Raw genomic sequence first — 16,454 nt, 5'->3', positions numbered from 1 at the left:
CAGTCAGAATGGGGCAGCAGGGGGCAGTCAGGGGACAGGGAGAAGGGGTGGTTGGATGGGGGAGGGGTCCCAGGGGGGGCAATCAGGAATGAAAGGAGGGGTTGGATGGGGTGGCGGGAGTCCGGGGGTGGTCAGGGGATGCAGAGCGGGGGTGTGTGGATGGAGCAGGGGTCCCGGGGGGAGCCGTCAGGGAACAGAGGGGGTTGGATGGGGCAGATAGGAGGTGGGGGACGGGCCATGACCCCCTCCCCGAACCGGCCCTCCATACAATTTACGAAACCCGATGCAGCCCTCAGGCCAAAAAGTTTGCCCGCCCCTGCCTTATGTGTTTGGGGAAATTACTTCAAGTGAGCAATAATATTCTGTCTGTGTCTTTCTGTACTATATCCCACTGTCAGTTACATTTTAACTGCATGGTATATTGTGAGCTGATCTTGCAGTCCATACTAGGACAAAATAGTCTATGGGAAATCTGCCTGAGTAAAATTGCAGAATTGGGCTCCTTATATGATTCCATACAAAATGAATCACTTCAGTGAAAAACAAAACAAAACACCAGTAAATTAAGTATTATTTGCCACTTCAGGCCCTATAAAGGACTGTGGTAAAAATATAAATTCTGTTTAATAAAATATCCCTAACATCTTCAGAGGCCCTTCAGTGCTGGGGATTTTCTGAAGACTCTAGCATTTGTTACCAAGAGAACAGAGATTGACTAACCATTCTTAAAATAGGCAGAATTATCCTAGGATTAGGATTTATCCAGCGATCAAATTTCTGTTTTATTTTAGACACCATCATACAGTAGGTTCAGTAGTCAGATACTAAGCCATGTTACTAAATTAAAATACACTTACAATTTTTGGATGCTGGTGTTAATATTTTCTAAAGAGTATTTAAGCATTAATTTGCAGGGGAAAAACACATCAGGAATTGCACTTTACAGACAGGAGACCTGATCCTGCAAGGTGATGAGAAACCTGAAATCCTGGAATCACACAGACTGGGGTGGGGGTGAGGGAACGAGATCTGTAACCTACCATCTTTGGAGTGAGTCATCACAGGATGACTTTTTCTTTAGGTTACTGGTTCAGCTAGAACCTTGGTGAATAACTATTGCATTTTTTCTCCTCTGATGGCTGTTAAGTTGCCTATATGAAACTAATGTGATGGTTTCAGTCAAGCTCCTAGATAAATGTCAGTGTCATAAACTCCACTACCCTAACTGGTGCCCAATGAACAAACAGGCATTATTAGGCTATCATTTTACCACCCCTACAGAGCTAGTCCCTGCACATCAAGGATGAGGCCCATTAAATGTTGTGATATAGGGAAGCTGGGCCTGTCATTATCTGTGCTGTACATGTTCGGTGGACAAACAGAGGCCTATAGTCTCCAATACTCAGTCATTCTTCCTAAGTGCTAAATTCTCTGACATTCATACTCCCACTAATTCAGACACAAGGCAGAAATTCCATATTAGGACAGGCATGTCATGAAGGAAGCACATGATCTCTTAAGCCTTGTCTACATTCCATTTTTTGTAAGAATTCTCATTACTGCTAATACTGATACAGCTGCATTGATGTTAGCCATGCTGGGATCTCTAGCATAGATGTCTCTCTAGCTCCAGCAGCCATTTTCAGTAGCACCCGGCCAGTTAGATGTGCAGGGCTGCTTGACAGAATGCTGAAAATTGCTGCTGGAGAGAGATCTCCATTAGGGCTCCTCCCAACACTGGCACATCTGGGCAGGTGTTTACAAAAACTTCACTGGTAAGATTCACACAGTAGACAAAACCACAAAGTCTGATTTAGCTACCTAACCCATAGCATTCCAATTGCTGACTCCTGCTAAGTGTGACTTCCCAGCACACGTTTGCTCTGTGTGTTGGTGAGATCACATTTACCCCAGAAAGTTTGCTGCAGCATGAAAGGCATCACATTGGGTCACATATATCCTTATTCCTTTTTTACAAGTTATTTTTTGTTTACAAAATAAATCTCCAAAACCCCAAAATGAAATTTTAACCGTAAATCATACAAGAAGATGAACCACGTAGTAGTAGTAGTAGTAGTAAAATCAATCTCTTTAACCCTTTCATCCCCACTTGTTTTTACTATCACATGCAAAACAGACCACAGAAGTGGCTCTTATGATTAAAGGATTGATCAGTCTATTTTCCTTGTGCCAGGAATCCCCACCCTGCAAGAGTTAGATAGTGGGACTGATTATGTAGTTTTTATTCAACAATTAGTCCCAGTGAAGTCAGCAAGAATACTTAAATTGAGTAAGGATTGCAGAATCTGGCTGCAGAGCAATGCCTTTTCTCCTTGAGTTAAAAAGGAATCTCTAGTTATCAGCATTAGTACTCTTCTAGCACAGGGTCTTTTTTCCAGTCCCTTGTTCCAGGAAGCATGCCAGACAAGAAGTCTGACCCTGGGAGAAAGCCTTAGGAGCTCTGCTCCACAATTGGAAGCAATGAGTGAACTCTGATGAGACCCACCTGGATTGGATATACAGCCAGGCCTGTAATAGCACTGTCGCACACAGACTCACAATTTGTTTTTATTGGAATGAAAGCCGTGTACAGTCTTTGAAGAAATGCTCTATTGCAGGGGTGGCCAACCTGAGCCTGAGAAGGAGCCAGAATTTACCAATGTACATTGCCAAAGAGTCACAGTAATACATCAACAGCACCCCATGAGCTCCCTCCTCTCCCCCCCCCCCTCCCAGCACCTCCCGTCCACCGGCAGCGCCTCCCCCTCCCCACACCTCCTGATCAGCTGTTTTGTGGTGCAGGATGCTGGGGGGGGGGGGGCAAGGACATGGCAGGCTCAAGGGAGGGGGTGGGAAGGGCTGGAGTGGGGGCAGGGCCTTTGGCAGAGCCAGGGCTTGAGCAGTGAGTACCCCCCGGCACATTGGAAAGTTGGCGCCTGCAGCTCCAGCCCCAGAGTCGGTACCTATACAAGGAGCCGCATATTAACTTCTGAAGAGCCGCATGTGGCTCCGGAGCCACAGGTTGGCCACCCCTACTCTATTGATAGTTTTTTGTGATGGAGATTCTTTAGGGGCAGCTGTTGCAAACAGAAAAAGAGTTTGCTCTTAATCTCTCCATCTACTGCCTGCATGCTGTTTGTTCTCTGTTCCAGGACTGCTGTATATAGTTTATTTACACTTATATATATATATATCCAGACTTAGTGATTTCTCCTCCAGTGAAAAGCCAGCCTGCAAGGCTCTCTCATGTATATCTCAGTAGAAGGCAACAATATTTTTGTTATTTTCAAACAATACTGATCATTACTATCAACCTGCTTTAGTAAATACATTTTGGCATAAACAAAAAAATATAAACAGCGAAACTTGAAACAAAATTAAAAGGTTATATTTTGTGAACTGTTCCCAAGTCAGGAGCCCTTACTGCCACAAGCAGCCAGAACATCTCAGCTAATCTCAGTTGCCCTATGGAGTATAGAAATAAAATTATGAAAGAGGATGGGGATTTGGAAGAGAATGCAGACAGACAAACCAACTCCCTTCTGACATCCCAATCTCACCACTCACCAGTACATTGCTCCAAGGATGACAACAGCGGAGAGTGAAGTGAGGGAGCTGCATCTGTCACAATCCTACCATTCAACAATAGGGTAGTCATGGGTGAGCACCAAAGGGAGATGGGAGGAGAGCAGAACCCTGGTTCTGATCCAAAGCCTAATGAAGTCCATGGAAAAACTCCCATTAGTCATTTTGGGAGAGTATGCCAGCTCAACTTCTCACTTAGTGTAGAGAGCATTTTTAATCTGAGAAACTCATCAGAGTCACAGGGCAACTGTATATTTCCTCTTAGTCGTTTAGCATAGGCACCCACTCTCCAGCTTCTGGCTCCTCGTGACCAGCGTATCTCCAGGCTGAACAGTTGCCTACCTTCTGTGTTAGTCCCAGCAAAAGACAGTCTGCCTAAACAGGCCTGTTTACTTTCTCTTCAGAAGCTAACAACAGAGTAGAACCTCAGAGTTACAAACACCTCGGGAATGGAGGTTGTTCATAACTCTGAAACATTCATAATTCTGAACAAAATGTTATGGTTGTTCTTTCAAAAGTTTACAACTAAACATGGACTTAGTAAAGTTTCAAAGCTATACTATGTAGAAGAAAAATGGTGTTTTTAACCATCCTAATTTCAGTGAAACAAGCACAGAAACAGTTCCCTTACCTTGTCAAAACTTTTTTTAACTTTCCCTTTATTATTTTAGTAGTTTGTGTTTAACACAGTACTGTACTATATTTGCCTTTTTTTTTGCGAGGGGGCAGGGGAGTCGCCGCTGCTGCCTGATTGTGCACTTCTGGTTCCAAATGAGGTGGGTTTGACTGGTCCGTTTGTAAGGCTATGTCTACACTACAGCCAGCAGCGATGCTCTGAGATCGATCCACCGGCAGTCAATTTAGCGAGGCTAGTGAAGACCCACCCAATCAACAGCAGATTGCTCTCCAGGCGACCCCTGTACTCTGTCCCCAAGGAGAAGAGTGTAGACATAACCTAACTCTGGTGTTTGTAATTCTGAGGTTCTACTGTAATTGCCAACAGTTAAGTTACCACAGTTGTTTCTATGCAAGCATATTTTATTCTTAAACTAAAAGTGCTACAGAGAAAACATATCCAAATCAATTAAACAATCTACACACATGCTAAGAACCTTACTAGAGATCACCTCCCAACCCCCATTTCCACAAAGGCTCTGGCCAGTGTCAGTCCTTCCAACCTTTCCCTGAGTATGAGGCTCTCCATGGATCAGGGGTCCTGCCTGTCTGCTGGATCAGAATGAAGGCCCGGGTGTAAACTGAGCCATAGAGAGACTGTGGTATGTCTAAGGTCAAAGAGTAAGTTAATGGCATGTGAAGGAGAACAAGGGTGGTAGAACCAAGAGGGTAGTAGGAGCTAGTGCCCCCACAATAGAAATACTGCAGAAGCTAATTTATGTTTCCAATTCCACTTACCCATCCCCTCTGACTCCACCCCACTCTCCCCAGCTCCATTTACTGCCTCTCCATTGGCTGATTGGCTCTCAATTCCAAACAATCAGGTTATGGCCAGCATCCCTCCCCTCCAGCAATGGGTTGGGGCAGGGCATCTTTCCACACTCTGCTATTCAAGGTGCATGGCTGCTGCTTCTGGTGGAGAACCCAAGAATCCTAAAGCTTATTCCCATGCTCTAAACACTAGCTCACACACCCAAACTATTGGCCTTTATATTTACTTTTTAAAAACAATATAAGTAGCTAATGTTTCTCACAGTGGATTCAGAAGTGTAAATAGACAAATAAAGTTGTTATGGTAACATGAATAAACGTGGCTTAGACTTATTTACAAAACACTTTGCAGATGGCAATAAGCAAACACTTCAGTTTATCAGCTGCCAAGGATCCTTGTTTGATAACTCTCAGTGTTTTAATCAGTAGCACTTTGACTAAGCATAGTTACTGATTGCGTGGACAGTGGGTATGATTAGCTTGGATCCTGCATGTACATGTTTGAAACTTGTTCACACTTGCCTTAATCAATATGGGGTTTGTCGCTTGCAGTAAGCGCATGGGGCGGGGGGGAATTTCCCCCCCTAATTCAGCTGAGCTAGAGAAACACATTCATGACATTGTATCTCACGGTCAGTGCTGCCTGTTACTGCAGGGCTTTTCTGGCAGGCATTTGTTTTGAAGAGAAGAAACTCTTTGCATTTAGGCTCGATATTTGTAGTCTTCTCTGGCTTGTTGTAGTATGGATTTTGCTTTTTTGTTTTTGTCTTTTGTCATTAATTGTGGATATGAACTTGGCAAGGCATGTGTTTTGTTAGCTCAGCAAGGTCTCCTAGCAGTTTTTAAGAGCATTTTGCAAGATGAGGATTTTCATTGCTTTTGAAGGATTTTGTGAATCTTTTGACATTTCATCAGACCAAACTGTGCAAGCTGTAAAACTGATGATAAAGGTAGGTGTTTAACTAATTATCAAGCTAATTATTTTTAATTTTGATATGTTTAACTTATGGTTTAAATACATGTATAATATAAATGTATACTGCATAGTATTCCCTATTCTAATGTAAGGGAGTTCATTTTATAGGTCTTCTGGCTGCCTATCCCTGATTTCTGTGTAAGGCTTCTGAGACTCTTACTGCCTGATTTTCAGGTTTAGCCTAGCTCTGCTTGTTGCAATATGAAAGATGGGGACAGCAGGCAAAGCTACCGTTATACTACCATTATAATAGACAGGCTCCTGGTGAAAGTTAGAGCAATCTCGGGGCTACTTTAACTTGCATTTGGCTGCCAGCAGCCAACCCCAAGGGGCATTTCCCTCAAGTAAGAATCCTCAGGAATTCAACAGCAAACTGGTTACACATCTCTTTCTCCCTAACCATGTTTCCCACATAGACTCTACTGTACAGGTGGGATGGAATCCCTTCCTGATCAGATCTGCCAGCTTTATGGTCCTTCTATGCTACCAGAAAAGCATAAAAATCTGGCCCTTATTCTTTAACAGGGAAATATTCAGAAACAAACTTTTACCTTGTAAAGGTACAGGAGATAGATAATGTTCACTTCTTACATGTGTAACATACATAACATGTCTAGGCACTTCGTCTTCTGCGGAAAGCAAGTGAGGGAGGGCTCATATCTGGTGCTGATACAATGTAGTATATTCTGGAATCAGGACAGAAATATTAAACGTGGATACATAAATCTGAGTTTACTTTTGGGGGTTGTTTTCTTTTTATGATGGTTTACAGGCTCAGTGGCATTGTGTCAGAGCAATTACAGACAAGCATTGGTCTCTCTGCAAAGGCATCTTTTTGAACCACTGACAACAAGCGCCACAATTTTATATGAAATCTGATTGTCTCCATCACCAGCAACTCTGGGAAGGGCGTTCCAGTTCATGGGAGCAACCGGGAAAGTGTTCAGAGCTAGCGTGTGTTTGTGTAGAGAGTCAAGGGAACAGTCAATGGAGGAAGGAAGACCCTGTGGGATGCCCTAGTCAAGGCTGGGATTAAAAGAGAGACTTGAGTCCCCAGAGGTCTCAAATTGTCACCACTGAACTCCAGGCACATGTGCAGCAACTTGCACTCTACATTACATGGTGCCAGAATGATCACAGTGACATTTTAACTTGCTCCTTGTGAGATGAGACTCCTGTGATTCAGGAGTCCCTGTGGCTGCAGGTTTAGCTGCATTGTCTGAATTAACCCTATATTGTTTTATGCATTTACTTTGACACGGCAAGAAAAAGCACTATTTATGTCATGTTCATCCTTTCAAGGAGAGAGTCCACAGTTCTTGCACAGTCAGGCTCACACTTTAAAAATGGCTTCTAATTTTGGTGTCCTCAAGTTCTGATGCCAGCTGTGAATATGTAGGGTGAGATCTTCAAAAGCACTCAGTTTGGTTTAACTCTGTTCCCGCTGAAGTCAATGGGAGTTTTTTACATGAGATCAGATAGGCCAGGAGTCGGCAACCTTTCAGAAGCGGTGTGCCGAGTCTTCATTTATTCACTCTAATTTAAGGTTTCATGTGCCAGTAATACATTTTAACATTTTTAGAAGGTCTCTTTCTATAAGTCTATAATATATAACTAAACTATTGTTGTATGTAAAGTAAATAAGGTTTTTAAAATGTTCAAGAAGCTTCATTTAAAATTAAATTAAAATGCAGAGCCCCCTGGACTGGTGGCAAGGACCTGGGCAGTGTGAGTGTGACTGAAAATCTGCTTGTGTGCCGCCTTTGGCACGCGTGCCATAGGTTGCCTACCCCTGAAATAGGTCAATACAGAGCTCTTTAGAAAATCCCACCTGACATCTAATTCAGGTACCTAAATATTCATTTAGGTGCCTCATTTTAGGCACCCAAGTTTGATGCTGGTAGTCTAGGTCCCTAAAGTTGGGCACCCAAACATATGAGGTAACCAAAAGCAGAGGCCACTTGGGAAAACTTGAGCTTTCATAACTCCCCAGCAAGAAGGTCACAGCCTCCGTATTTTTGCTTTAGCTTTGTGTCACTTGTAATAGATCAGATGTATTCATTTGTAGCAGCAAAACTTCATCACGTTCTTTAGCCTCCTATACACAGAGAATTTATGTAATTTATAAGCAAAAAATAAACCAAGCAAAAAATAAACCTAGCCTAAATCAAGGGTCTTAGATCTCAACACTATTTTCTTTTCAAAACAAAAAGGTATAAATCTTGTATCTAGCAGTTGTATGTTCTTAGAACACTTTACTTGGACTGTAAGCCCTGTGGGGCCAAGAGCAGTTTCTAAGGCACTACTGTAATATACATACACCAATAATGAATGTAGATTTGTTCTGGGTAGGAATCACTGCTGCATAGACGTTCTTTTCACAATTTATTATTTATTTTTAGGATTATTTCCACATTCCACTTTCTGAAGACAAACAAGGCAGACGATATTTGGAGTTGATCTATGCAGGAGCAATACTGAAGGACAACTGGATCCTTGCTGACATAGGGATATCAGTTTCCTCGACTATTAAATGTGTTGTTAAGGTACAGTATGATTAAAAAACTGATAGTCTTAAGTTGTCCAGAAATTGTGTGTTGTTTGGTTCTCCTTCTAGACCCTGTGCTAAATTTAACATCACTAAGCAGCAGTAGAAAGTATCTGACCTCAAGAGTAGCCCCCTGACCTTCAAAGAATGAGTGTAAAAAGTTGTTATGGTAACATGACTGATTGGGCTTGCATCTATTTACATGGAACTTTAAAGACTGTAAAAATAGGGTCTCGCTACAGAAATTGAATTTGTGGAATGAAAGACCTTTACAAATAGGGAGAAAAAGCCTGATACAGCACAATACCCATTTCCCACTGTAGGCAATAGATTTAGGAGGATCTTGTCAGCAATATATTTCTGTCATCCCCAAATCCATTCCTTCCCTCAGTATCAGTGATCACAAATTGACTTTAGGTCATGATCTGTCATTTTTCCTCTGCTGAATATATACCTTGGCAGTCAGTTGCTGCTGCTCCTTCATGAAGTGCAGAAAAGCTAAAGGTAAATTGCATTAAATAGAAAAATAGCACTAGTCTCTCTACTCCCACTTGCACAGGCTTCCAGTAAGCTAAGTGCAGCAAGTTTTAAGTACAGCACATAGTATAGTCTTTATAATACTATTGTTGAGAATAGAGAGAGAGAGAGACCACAGCTGGAACCTTGAACTTGAACCTCTTCGAATTTCAGAGGGTGTAGATTATATCCCAATCCTTAGCTCCAATCCTACCCCAATGGTTTTGGTTCTGAATTGGATTCTAAACCAGAATGAGCCATTTTTCCATTCATGGTTCAGTTGTGGACAAACTTGTGTGAGAAATGCTCACCATTCAGAGGTCTAATCTTGCAAGGTTGCCAGCATTCAAGATGACTGAAATCTCATAAGCAGCTGATCTCATGAGACTTTCACCATTTTGGGCTGAAATCTCAAAATCAACTATTGAGATTTTGAGACCATTAAAAACAATGATGAGCCCTGGCCCTTATTAGACCTCTAAGCTGAACCCTAAAGCCTAACCAAAGCCTATCCCTATATCTAATGAGAACCAAGCATTCTGAGTTAATTTTAGAAGCATTGTTCTAAGAAGAATTATCACTCATTATAACTTAGCATCATGGTTTGGCTTCCTCCTTGCCATGGAGAATACCCATGGAAGAGGATCAGGGAACTGCAGGATTTCCTTGCAGAGTTTCATCTACATAATCCCTGAAAGAGAAAGGATCTGGGGGCAGGAGGGGTGGAGACTTGGAGATCTGTGGAGTAAGGCCTCTTGACCCAGTGCATTCACTGGTTCTCCAGGGAAGGGCTCTTCCCCATCTCCCTCTCTATAGAGGCAGGAACTCATCCACGTGGATGGCTCATCTTTTATTTGGTTCCATTGGCCTCCCTCTCCTCTAGTAACACAACTGCACCAGGAGACATGCTGTCACTGATTGGGTCCACCTGCCCCTGTAGGTGCTTAGTAGCAGTTGCAGATGACATGAGTGGGAGTTGAGAGCTCCCAGCTGTATAAATTTCCCACTGAATTTTTGCATGGAAATCTGGTGTGGTAGGAGGGGACAGCACCATAGAAAGTGGAAATTGCCTTGCTTCGACCCTGACCCCAGCCTCAGTCCAACTCAAAATAAAACTGTATATCAAGAACTAGTTTATTTCAGTTTGTGAAATGTGAAAAAGGAAAAAAAAAATCAAACAGGTGCTCCCTGCATTGTACTATCTAAAACAGCATGTATGATGCAAAAATTCAGAAGACCAAAATCTTACTTTGCAATTCTGCTGTAACTGGAAAATCTCTTCTTCCTTCATTCTCAGGAAGTAGAACATATGATTTCATCTTGCTTTCTAAATGCACCTGTATTGGAATAACCTGGGTTTTTCTTGTTGTGTGTAGCAAAAGTCACTCTTTTGCTGGAATACATGAGAAGGAGTTAAAATTTCAGGGGAATAACTCCTAATTCTGTATTACAGTTCTATGCCAACACTATTAAAGGAAATAAGCAATGCAAAAGATGTCACAAAATACAATAGCAACTTAGGCTGGTACGGTTTGGTAAAATAACTGTATCCTTAATATATAACTAAGGAAAACATGACATATATGATGTCTTTTGGGCATAATTTTCAAACCTGGTAGCCTAAATTTGGACACCTAGACCTGCATCTAGCTGTCTAAATTGTTGCTGTTTATATATACCTGTTTCAGACACATCAATGATTATACAGGCTATTAAAAGTATATTTAGACATCAAAATTGGGCTGCCTAGGGCAAATTCTGTCTTCACTTACAATTGGAAAGTCAATAAATAATACTTCGCACTTCTACACATCTCACATTTCAAACATTGTCTGAGCATTAATGAATTAAATCTCCTAGCATCCCTGTAAGCCAGGTATAATTAGTTATTATAAGTATTCTTTCCATATTACATGTTGGGTAACAGAGGCACGGAAGTTAAGAAACATTTCCAGGGAATCTGGGTACAGCTAGGAATACAATCTAGGTTGCCTGACTCTCAATGCTGTGTTTTAACCAAAAGGTCCTCCTTTTTCAGTGCTGTTGCACACATGGGCCTAAAGACAGAATATGGCAGGTGGGGGCTACAGTTTAACCCATGTTCACTAAAAGTCTGTAATTCCATTAAAGTGTACAACACAGCTGAGCGAGGCTTACACAAATTAAAATGAGATAATTACCAATTGCCATCACGTACATTTATTTTTAAACAGTATTTTGACTGGATTGTTCCCAGTTACAAGAAAAACAGAAAGTACTTCAGTTAAAGAAGGTATAAAAGTTTTTTTTTTTTTTTTTAATACAGGGCTTTTCAGTGTCTGAATGTCCCTTGTAGCCTATGATTACTATGACAAAGTCTTATCATGCAAAGGTATTGTCAAGCTTATTCAATGTTAGGCCTAAAACTTCCGGAAGCCTCAAAGATCAAGCATAGCAACCAGAGCAAGTGTAGCAAGTTTAAACTAGGAAATATTGTAGACTTGTGGTCAGCTGCAAAAAGCAGGCTTTGCAAAATTAGGCATAGCAAATTCAAACTAGGAAATATTGTAGACTTGTGGTCAGCTTCAAAAAGCAGGCTTTGCAAAATTAGATATGGATTTGTGGTCAAGGTGTAAAGCAACCAAGCACTTCTTTAGGCTGCTTCAAATGTGTTTTGTGTCTGACATATTAACCACAATTAGGACAATTGGCTGTATTCGGAGAATCTGAGTTGTGTACCTGTGCATAGATCATAATTTCAAAGTAACCACAACTACCACAGTAAACATTTGGCCTAACCTGATTGGTTGACCTGCTTCAAAACACGGCGGGCAGATGAGATAAAATGTGTAGAGCCTCAGGTAGGCTTGTGTGTGTGTCTTGATCTAAGAGATTGTTCTCTTTGATTGGTCAGACCCACACCCCCTGAACTACACCGACTATCTGTGCAAAGAGCGGTCGACTAAAGGGTAACGTATTCTCGGCAGGGTAAGGTTTTAAAGTAAAAAAGTCTGGTTGCATGCAGTATAAAGTAACGGAGTAGAGAAGTCTGGGTTGCTCGAGCTAATTTGATCTCAAGTTGTGTTGGCACTACAGTATTACAAATGGTAGTGTCAGAATAATTAGATCTCAAGTCGTATCAATGCTGCAGTATTAAAAACAGTAGTAAAATCTTAATAAAAGTATTACATTGTTTAGAAATACAGTAGTTATAAGTTGCTAATATAGTAGTTTTACTTATGCTTGTGCCCACTGGTGGCGGGAACAGTACGTGCAAAGTTGGTAGTCAATAAGTAACAGTAGCTTTGTGTGTACTTGCCTTCAGTATCACCAGCCATTTATATTCAATGCTAATAGTATGATTTATAGTAGGAAGTAATTGATGCATAATATTACCTGTACTTGTGCTTGTTAGCAATATAATTTGCCATTTATATTAATCCTTATTCAATGCTGGTCTCTATTTCTCCTTTTCCTGTGCTGTCTGTGTTGCATGTATAGCTGTAAGTCATTAAAAACCTTTTTTGAGGAATAATCAGTAGTCTTAATTTTCTCTTATATGGACACTCATAGACTTTAAGGTCAGAAGGGACCATTATGATCATCTAGTCTGACCTCCTGCACAATGCAGGCTACAGAATCTCACCCACCCACTCCTGTAACAAACCCCTAACCTATGTCTGAGTTATTGAAGTCCTCAAATCGTGGTTTAAAGACCTCAAGGTTCAGAAAATCCTCCAGCAAGTGACCTGTGCCCCATGCTGCAGAGGAGGGTGGAAAACTCCGGGGCCTCTGCCAATCTTCCCTGGAGGAAAATTCCTTCCTGACCCCAAATATGGCGATCAGTTAAACCCTGAGCATGTGGGCAAGACTCACCAGCCAGCACACAGGAAAGAATTCTTTGTAGTAACTCAGATCCCACCCCATCTAACATCCCATCACAGGCCATTGGGCGTATTTACCTGCTAATAATCAAAGATCAATTAATTGCCAAAATTAGGCTATCCCATCATACCATCCCTTCCATAAACTTATCGAGCTTAGTCTTGAAGCCAGATATGTCTTTTGCCCCCACTACTCTTCTTGGAAGGCTGTTCCAGAACTTCACTCCTCTAATGGTTAGAAACCTTTGTCTAATTTCAAGTCTAAACTTCCTAGTGTCCAGTTTATATCCATTTGTTCTTGTGTCCACATTGGTACTAAGCTTAAATAATTCCTCTCCCTCCCTGATATTTATCCCTCTGATATATTTATAAAGAGCAATCATATCTCCCCTCAGCCTTCTTTTGGTTAGGCTAAACAAGCCAAGCTCTTTGAGTCTCCTTTCATAAGACAGATTTTCCGTTCCTCGGATCATCCTAGTAGCCCTTTTCTGTACCTGTTCCAGTTTGAATTCATCCTTCTTAAACGTGGGAGACCAGAACTGCACACAATATTCCAGATGAGGTCTCACCAGTGCCTTGTATAACAGTACTAACACCTCCTTATCTTTACTGGAAATACCTCGCCTGATGCATCCCAAGACCGCATTAGCTTTTTTAACGGCCATATCACATTGGCGGCTCATAGTCAACCAATACTCCGAGGTCTTTCTCCTCCTCTGTTACTTCTAACTGATGTGTCCCCAATTTATAACCAAAATTCTTATTAATCCCTAAATGCATGACCCTGCACTTTTCACTATTAAATTTCATCCTATTACTATTACTCCAGTTTACAAGGTCATCCAGATCTTCCTGTATGATATCCCAGTCCTTCTCTGTGTTAGCAATACCTCCTAGCTTTGTGTCATCCGCAAACTTTATTAGCACATTCCCACTTTTTGTGCCAAGGTCAGTAATAAAAAAATTAAATAAGATTGGTCCCAAAACCGATCCCTGAGGAACTCCACTAGTAATCTCCTTCCAGCCTGACAGTTCACCTTTCAGTATGACCCATTGTAGTGTCCCCTTTAACCAGTTCCTTATCCACCTTTCAATTTTCATATTGATTGATTCCCATCTTTTCCAATTTAACTAATAATTCCCCATGTGGAACCATATCAAATGCCTTACTGAAATCGAGGTAAATTAGATCCATTGCATTTCCTTTGTCTAAAAAATCTGTTACCTTCTCAAAGGAGGAGATCAGGTTGGTTTGGCATGATCTACCTTTTGTAAAACCATGTTGTATTTTGTCCCAATTACCATTGACCTCAATGTCCTTAACTACTTCCTTCTTCAAAATTTTTTCCAAGACCTTGCATACTACAGATGTCAAACTAACAGGCTTATAGTTACTCAGATCACTTTTTTTTACTTTCTTAAAAATAGGATCTATGTTAGCAATTCTCCAGTCGTACGGTACAACCCCTGAGTTTACTGATTCATTAAAAATTCTTGCTAATGGGCTTGCAATTTCATGTGCCAGTTCCTTTAATATTCTTGGATGAAGACTATCTGGGCCCCCTGATTTAGTCCCATTAAGCTGTTTGAGTTTGGCTTCTACCTCGGGATGTGGTAATATCTACCTCCATATCTTCATTCCCATTTGTCATCCTACCATTATCCCTAAGCTCTTCATTAGTCTCATTAAAGACTGAGGCAAAGTATTTGTTTAGATATTGGGCCATTCCTAGATTATCCTTAACCTCCACTCCATCCTCAGTGTTTAACAGTCCCACTTCTTCTTTCTTTGTTTTCTTCTTATTTATATGTCTATAGAACCTTTTACTATTGGTTTTAATTCCCTTTGCAAGGTCCAACTCTACATGGCTTTTGGCCTTTCTCACTTTATCCCTACATGTTCTGACCTCAATAAGGTAGCTTTCCTTGCTAATTCCTCCCATCTTCCACTCCTTGTAGGCTTTCTGCTTTTTCTTAATCACCTCTCTGAGATGCTTGCTCATCCAGCTTGGTCTACAACTCCTGCCTATGAATTTTTTCCCCTTTCTTGGGATGCAGGCTTCTGATAGTTTCTGCAACTTTGACTTGAAGTAATTCCAGGCCTCCTCCGCCTTTAGATCCCCAAGTTCCTCAGTCCAATCCACTTCCCAAACTAATTTCCTTAATTCTTTAAAGTTAGCCCTTTTGAAATCAAAAACTCTAGTCCCAGATCTATTTTTGTTTATTCTTCCATCTAGTTTGAACTGAATTAGCTCATGATCACTCGAACCAAGGTTGTCCCCTACAACCATTTCTTCCATGAGGTCCTCACTACTCACCAAAACCAAATCTGAAATGGCATCCCCTCTTGTTGGTTCTTCAGCTACTTGGTGAAGGAATCCATCAGCTATTGCATCCAGAAAAATCTGAGCCCCATTATTATTACTAGCACTTGTCCTACAGTCAATCTCATTACATCTGTGTTGGGTGGTGAGAAGTAGCGATCACCCGGGGCCCCATTGGGGTCCTGACGTGTGCCTCCTTCTTCCTTTATCTCCACATAGTCTTTTTCTTGAGTCTTTTCCCTCTCCCAAATCCCATAACAGGTCATTTTCCTTAATTTTCTGAGGTGGCTGATTGCTGCCTTTATTTTAAAGAAAATACAACTCCTCCTCTTGGAGGATTTTCACTCTGGCTGGAAGGAGGAGTAGTTCCCTTTGCATGAAAAGGACTGTTTAATATGGTGACAGGCTTTGCACAGGACCTTTACAGCTGGTATTAAATCTTAACCCAAAACAACTATTTCTGTCCCTCACAGTCAATGTCTGTAACAACCTTGGCTTTTTTCATCCACCATGAGGATCACTTTTATTCTCTCCAGGATGGCATTTGTGTGGTTTTTGTGTCATGGGGCTCCTAACTACCCTTCTTGTCTATAAGCATATCAGATCTTCTCGGCTACTAAATTAGAGTACTCTGTGCACCTGTCATCCATACAAGTAATCATGTCCATGTTACCACTGCTGTGGGGGTTACGCAAAAGTCATGCATTAATAAGGCCAGATCCTTGGCCCTGTCCATTTCTTTGGACTGCCAATGCTGTCTTAAACAGGTGAAGTGCCAGAGTAACTACCCCTACATCACCTTATTACAGCCTCCAGTGGAGGCAGTGTGGCCATGCGGGAGCGGGAGGGCAATAAACTTTTGGGGACCATTACCAGTCAGCACAACTTAGAGCAGCCCTGAGGATAAAACCAGACCCTGGCTAGCCTCAGGACTGAGGGATGTAATGTTGGTGTACAGCCACCTGTGATCACCACTACCCCAGGTCCTGTGCCAAGCACATTTCATCCAGATCTGAGTTTCAGGGCGGTAGGCTTCAGCTGATTTTTCAGCAACGCTTCCTGCATGAGTGCTGGAAAGAGGGAGAACAGGATCCCTGCATTTTCTCCCCACAAACTCATCTATGCTGGGCCAGGCACAATTTGACCTTCAATTTTTTGTCAGAAGGGAGATAAGTGCTGATGCTAAAAAAATACCA

At 41.6% G+C, this 16,454-nt stretch overlaps 1 protein-coding gene across 1 annotated transcript in view; it reads left to right on the top strand.

Moving 5' to 3' along the window:
• The first annotated feature begins 5,682 nt into the window (after nucleotides 1-5,682).
• The window catches only part of ANKUB1 (ankyrin repeat and ubiquitin domain containing 1), a 33,287-nt gene continuing 22,515 nt past the window's right edge, over nucleotides 5,683-16,454 (top strand). Inside the window, exons 1-2 of the mRNA XM_054038778.1 lie at nucleotides 5,683-5,981; nucleotides 8,410-8,553. Coding sequence (XP_053894753.1) covers nucleotides 5,892-5,981; nucleotides 8,410-8,553 — 234 coding nt within the window. The 5' untranslated portion in view covers nucleotides 5,683-5,891. The remainder of the gene's footprint in view (nucleotides 5,982-8,409; nucleotides 8,554-16,454) is intronic.

This window comes from Malaclemys terrapin, chromosome 9 (assembly GCF_027887155.1).
Source record: "Malaclemys terrapin pileata isolate rMalTer1 chromosome 9, rMalTer1.hap1, whole genome shotgun sequence".
Classification (NCBI taxonomy): domain Eukaryota; kingdom Metazoa; phylum Chordata; order Testudines; family Emydidae; genus Malaclemys; species Malaclemys terrapin.
Note: the sequence above shows the minus strand (reverse complement) of the source record. Positions and strands in the feature narration are given on the sequence as shown.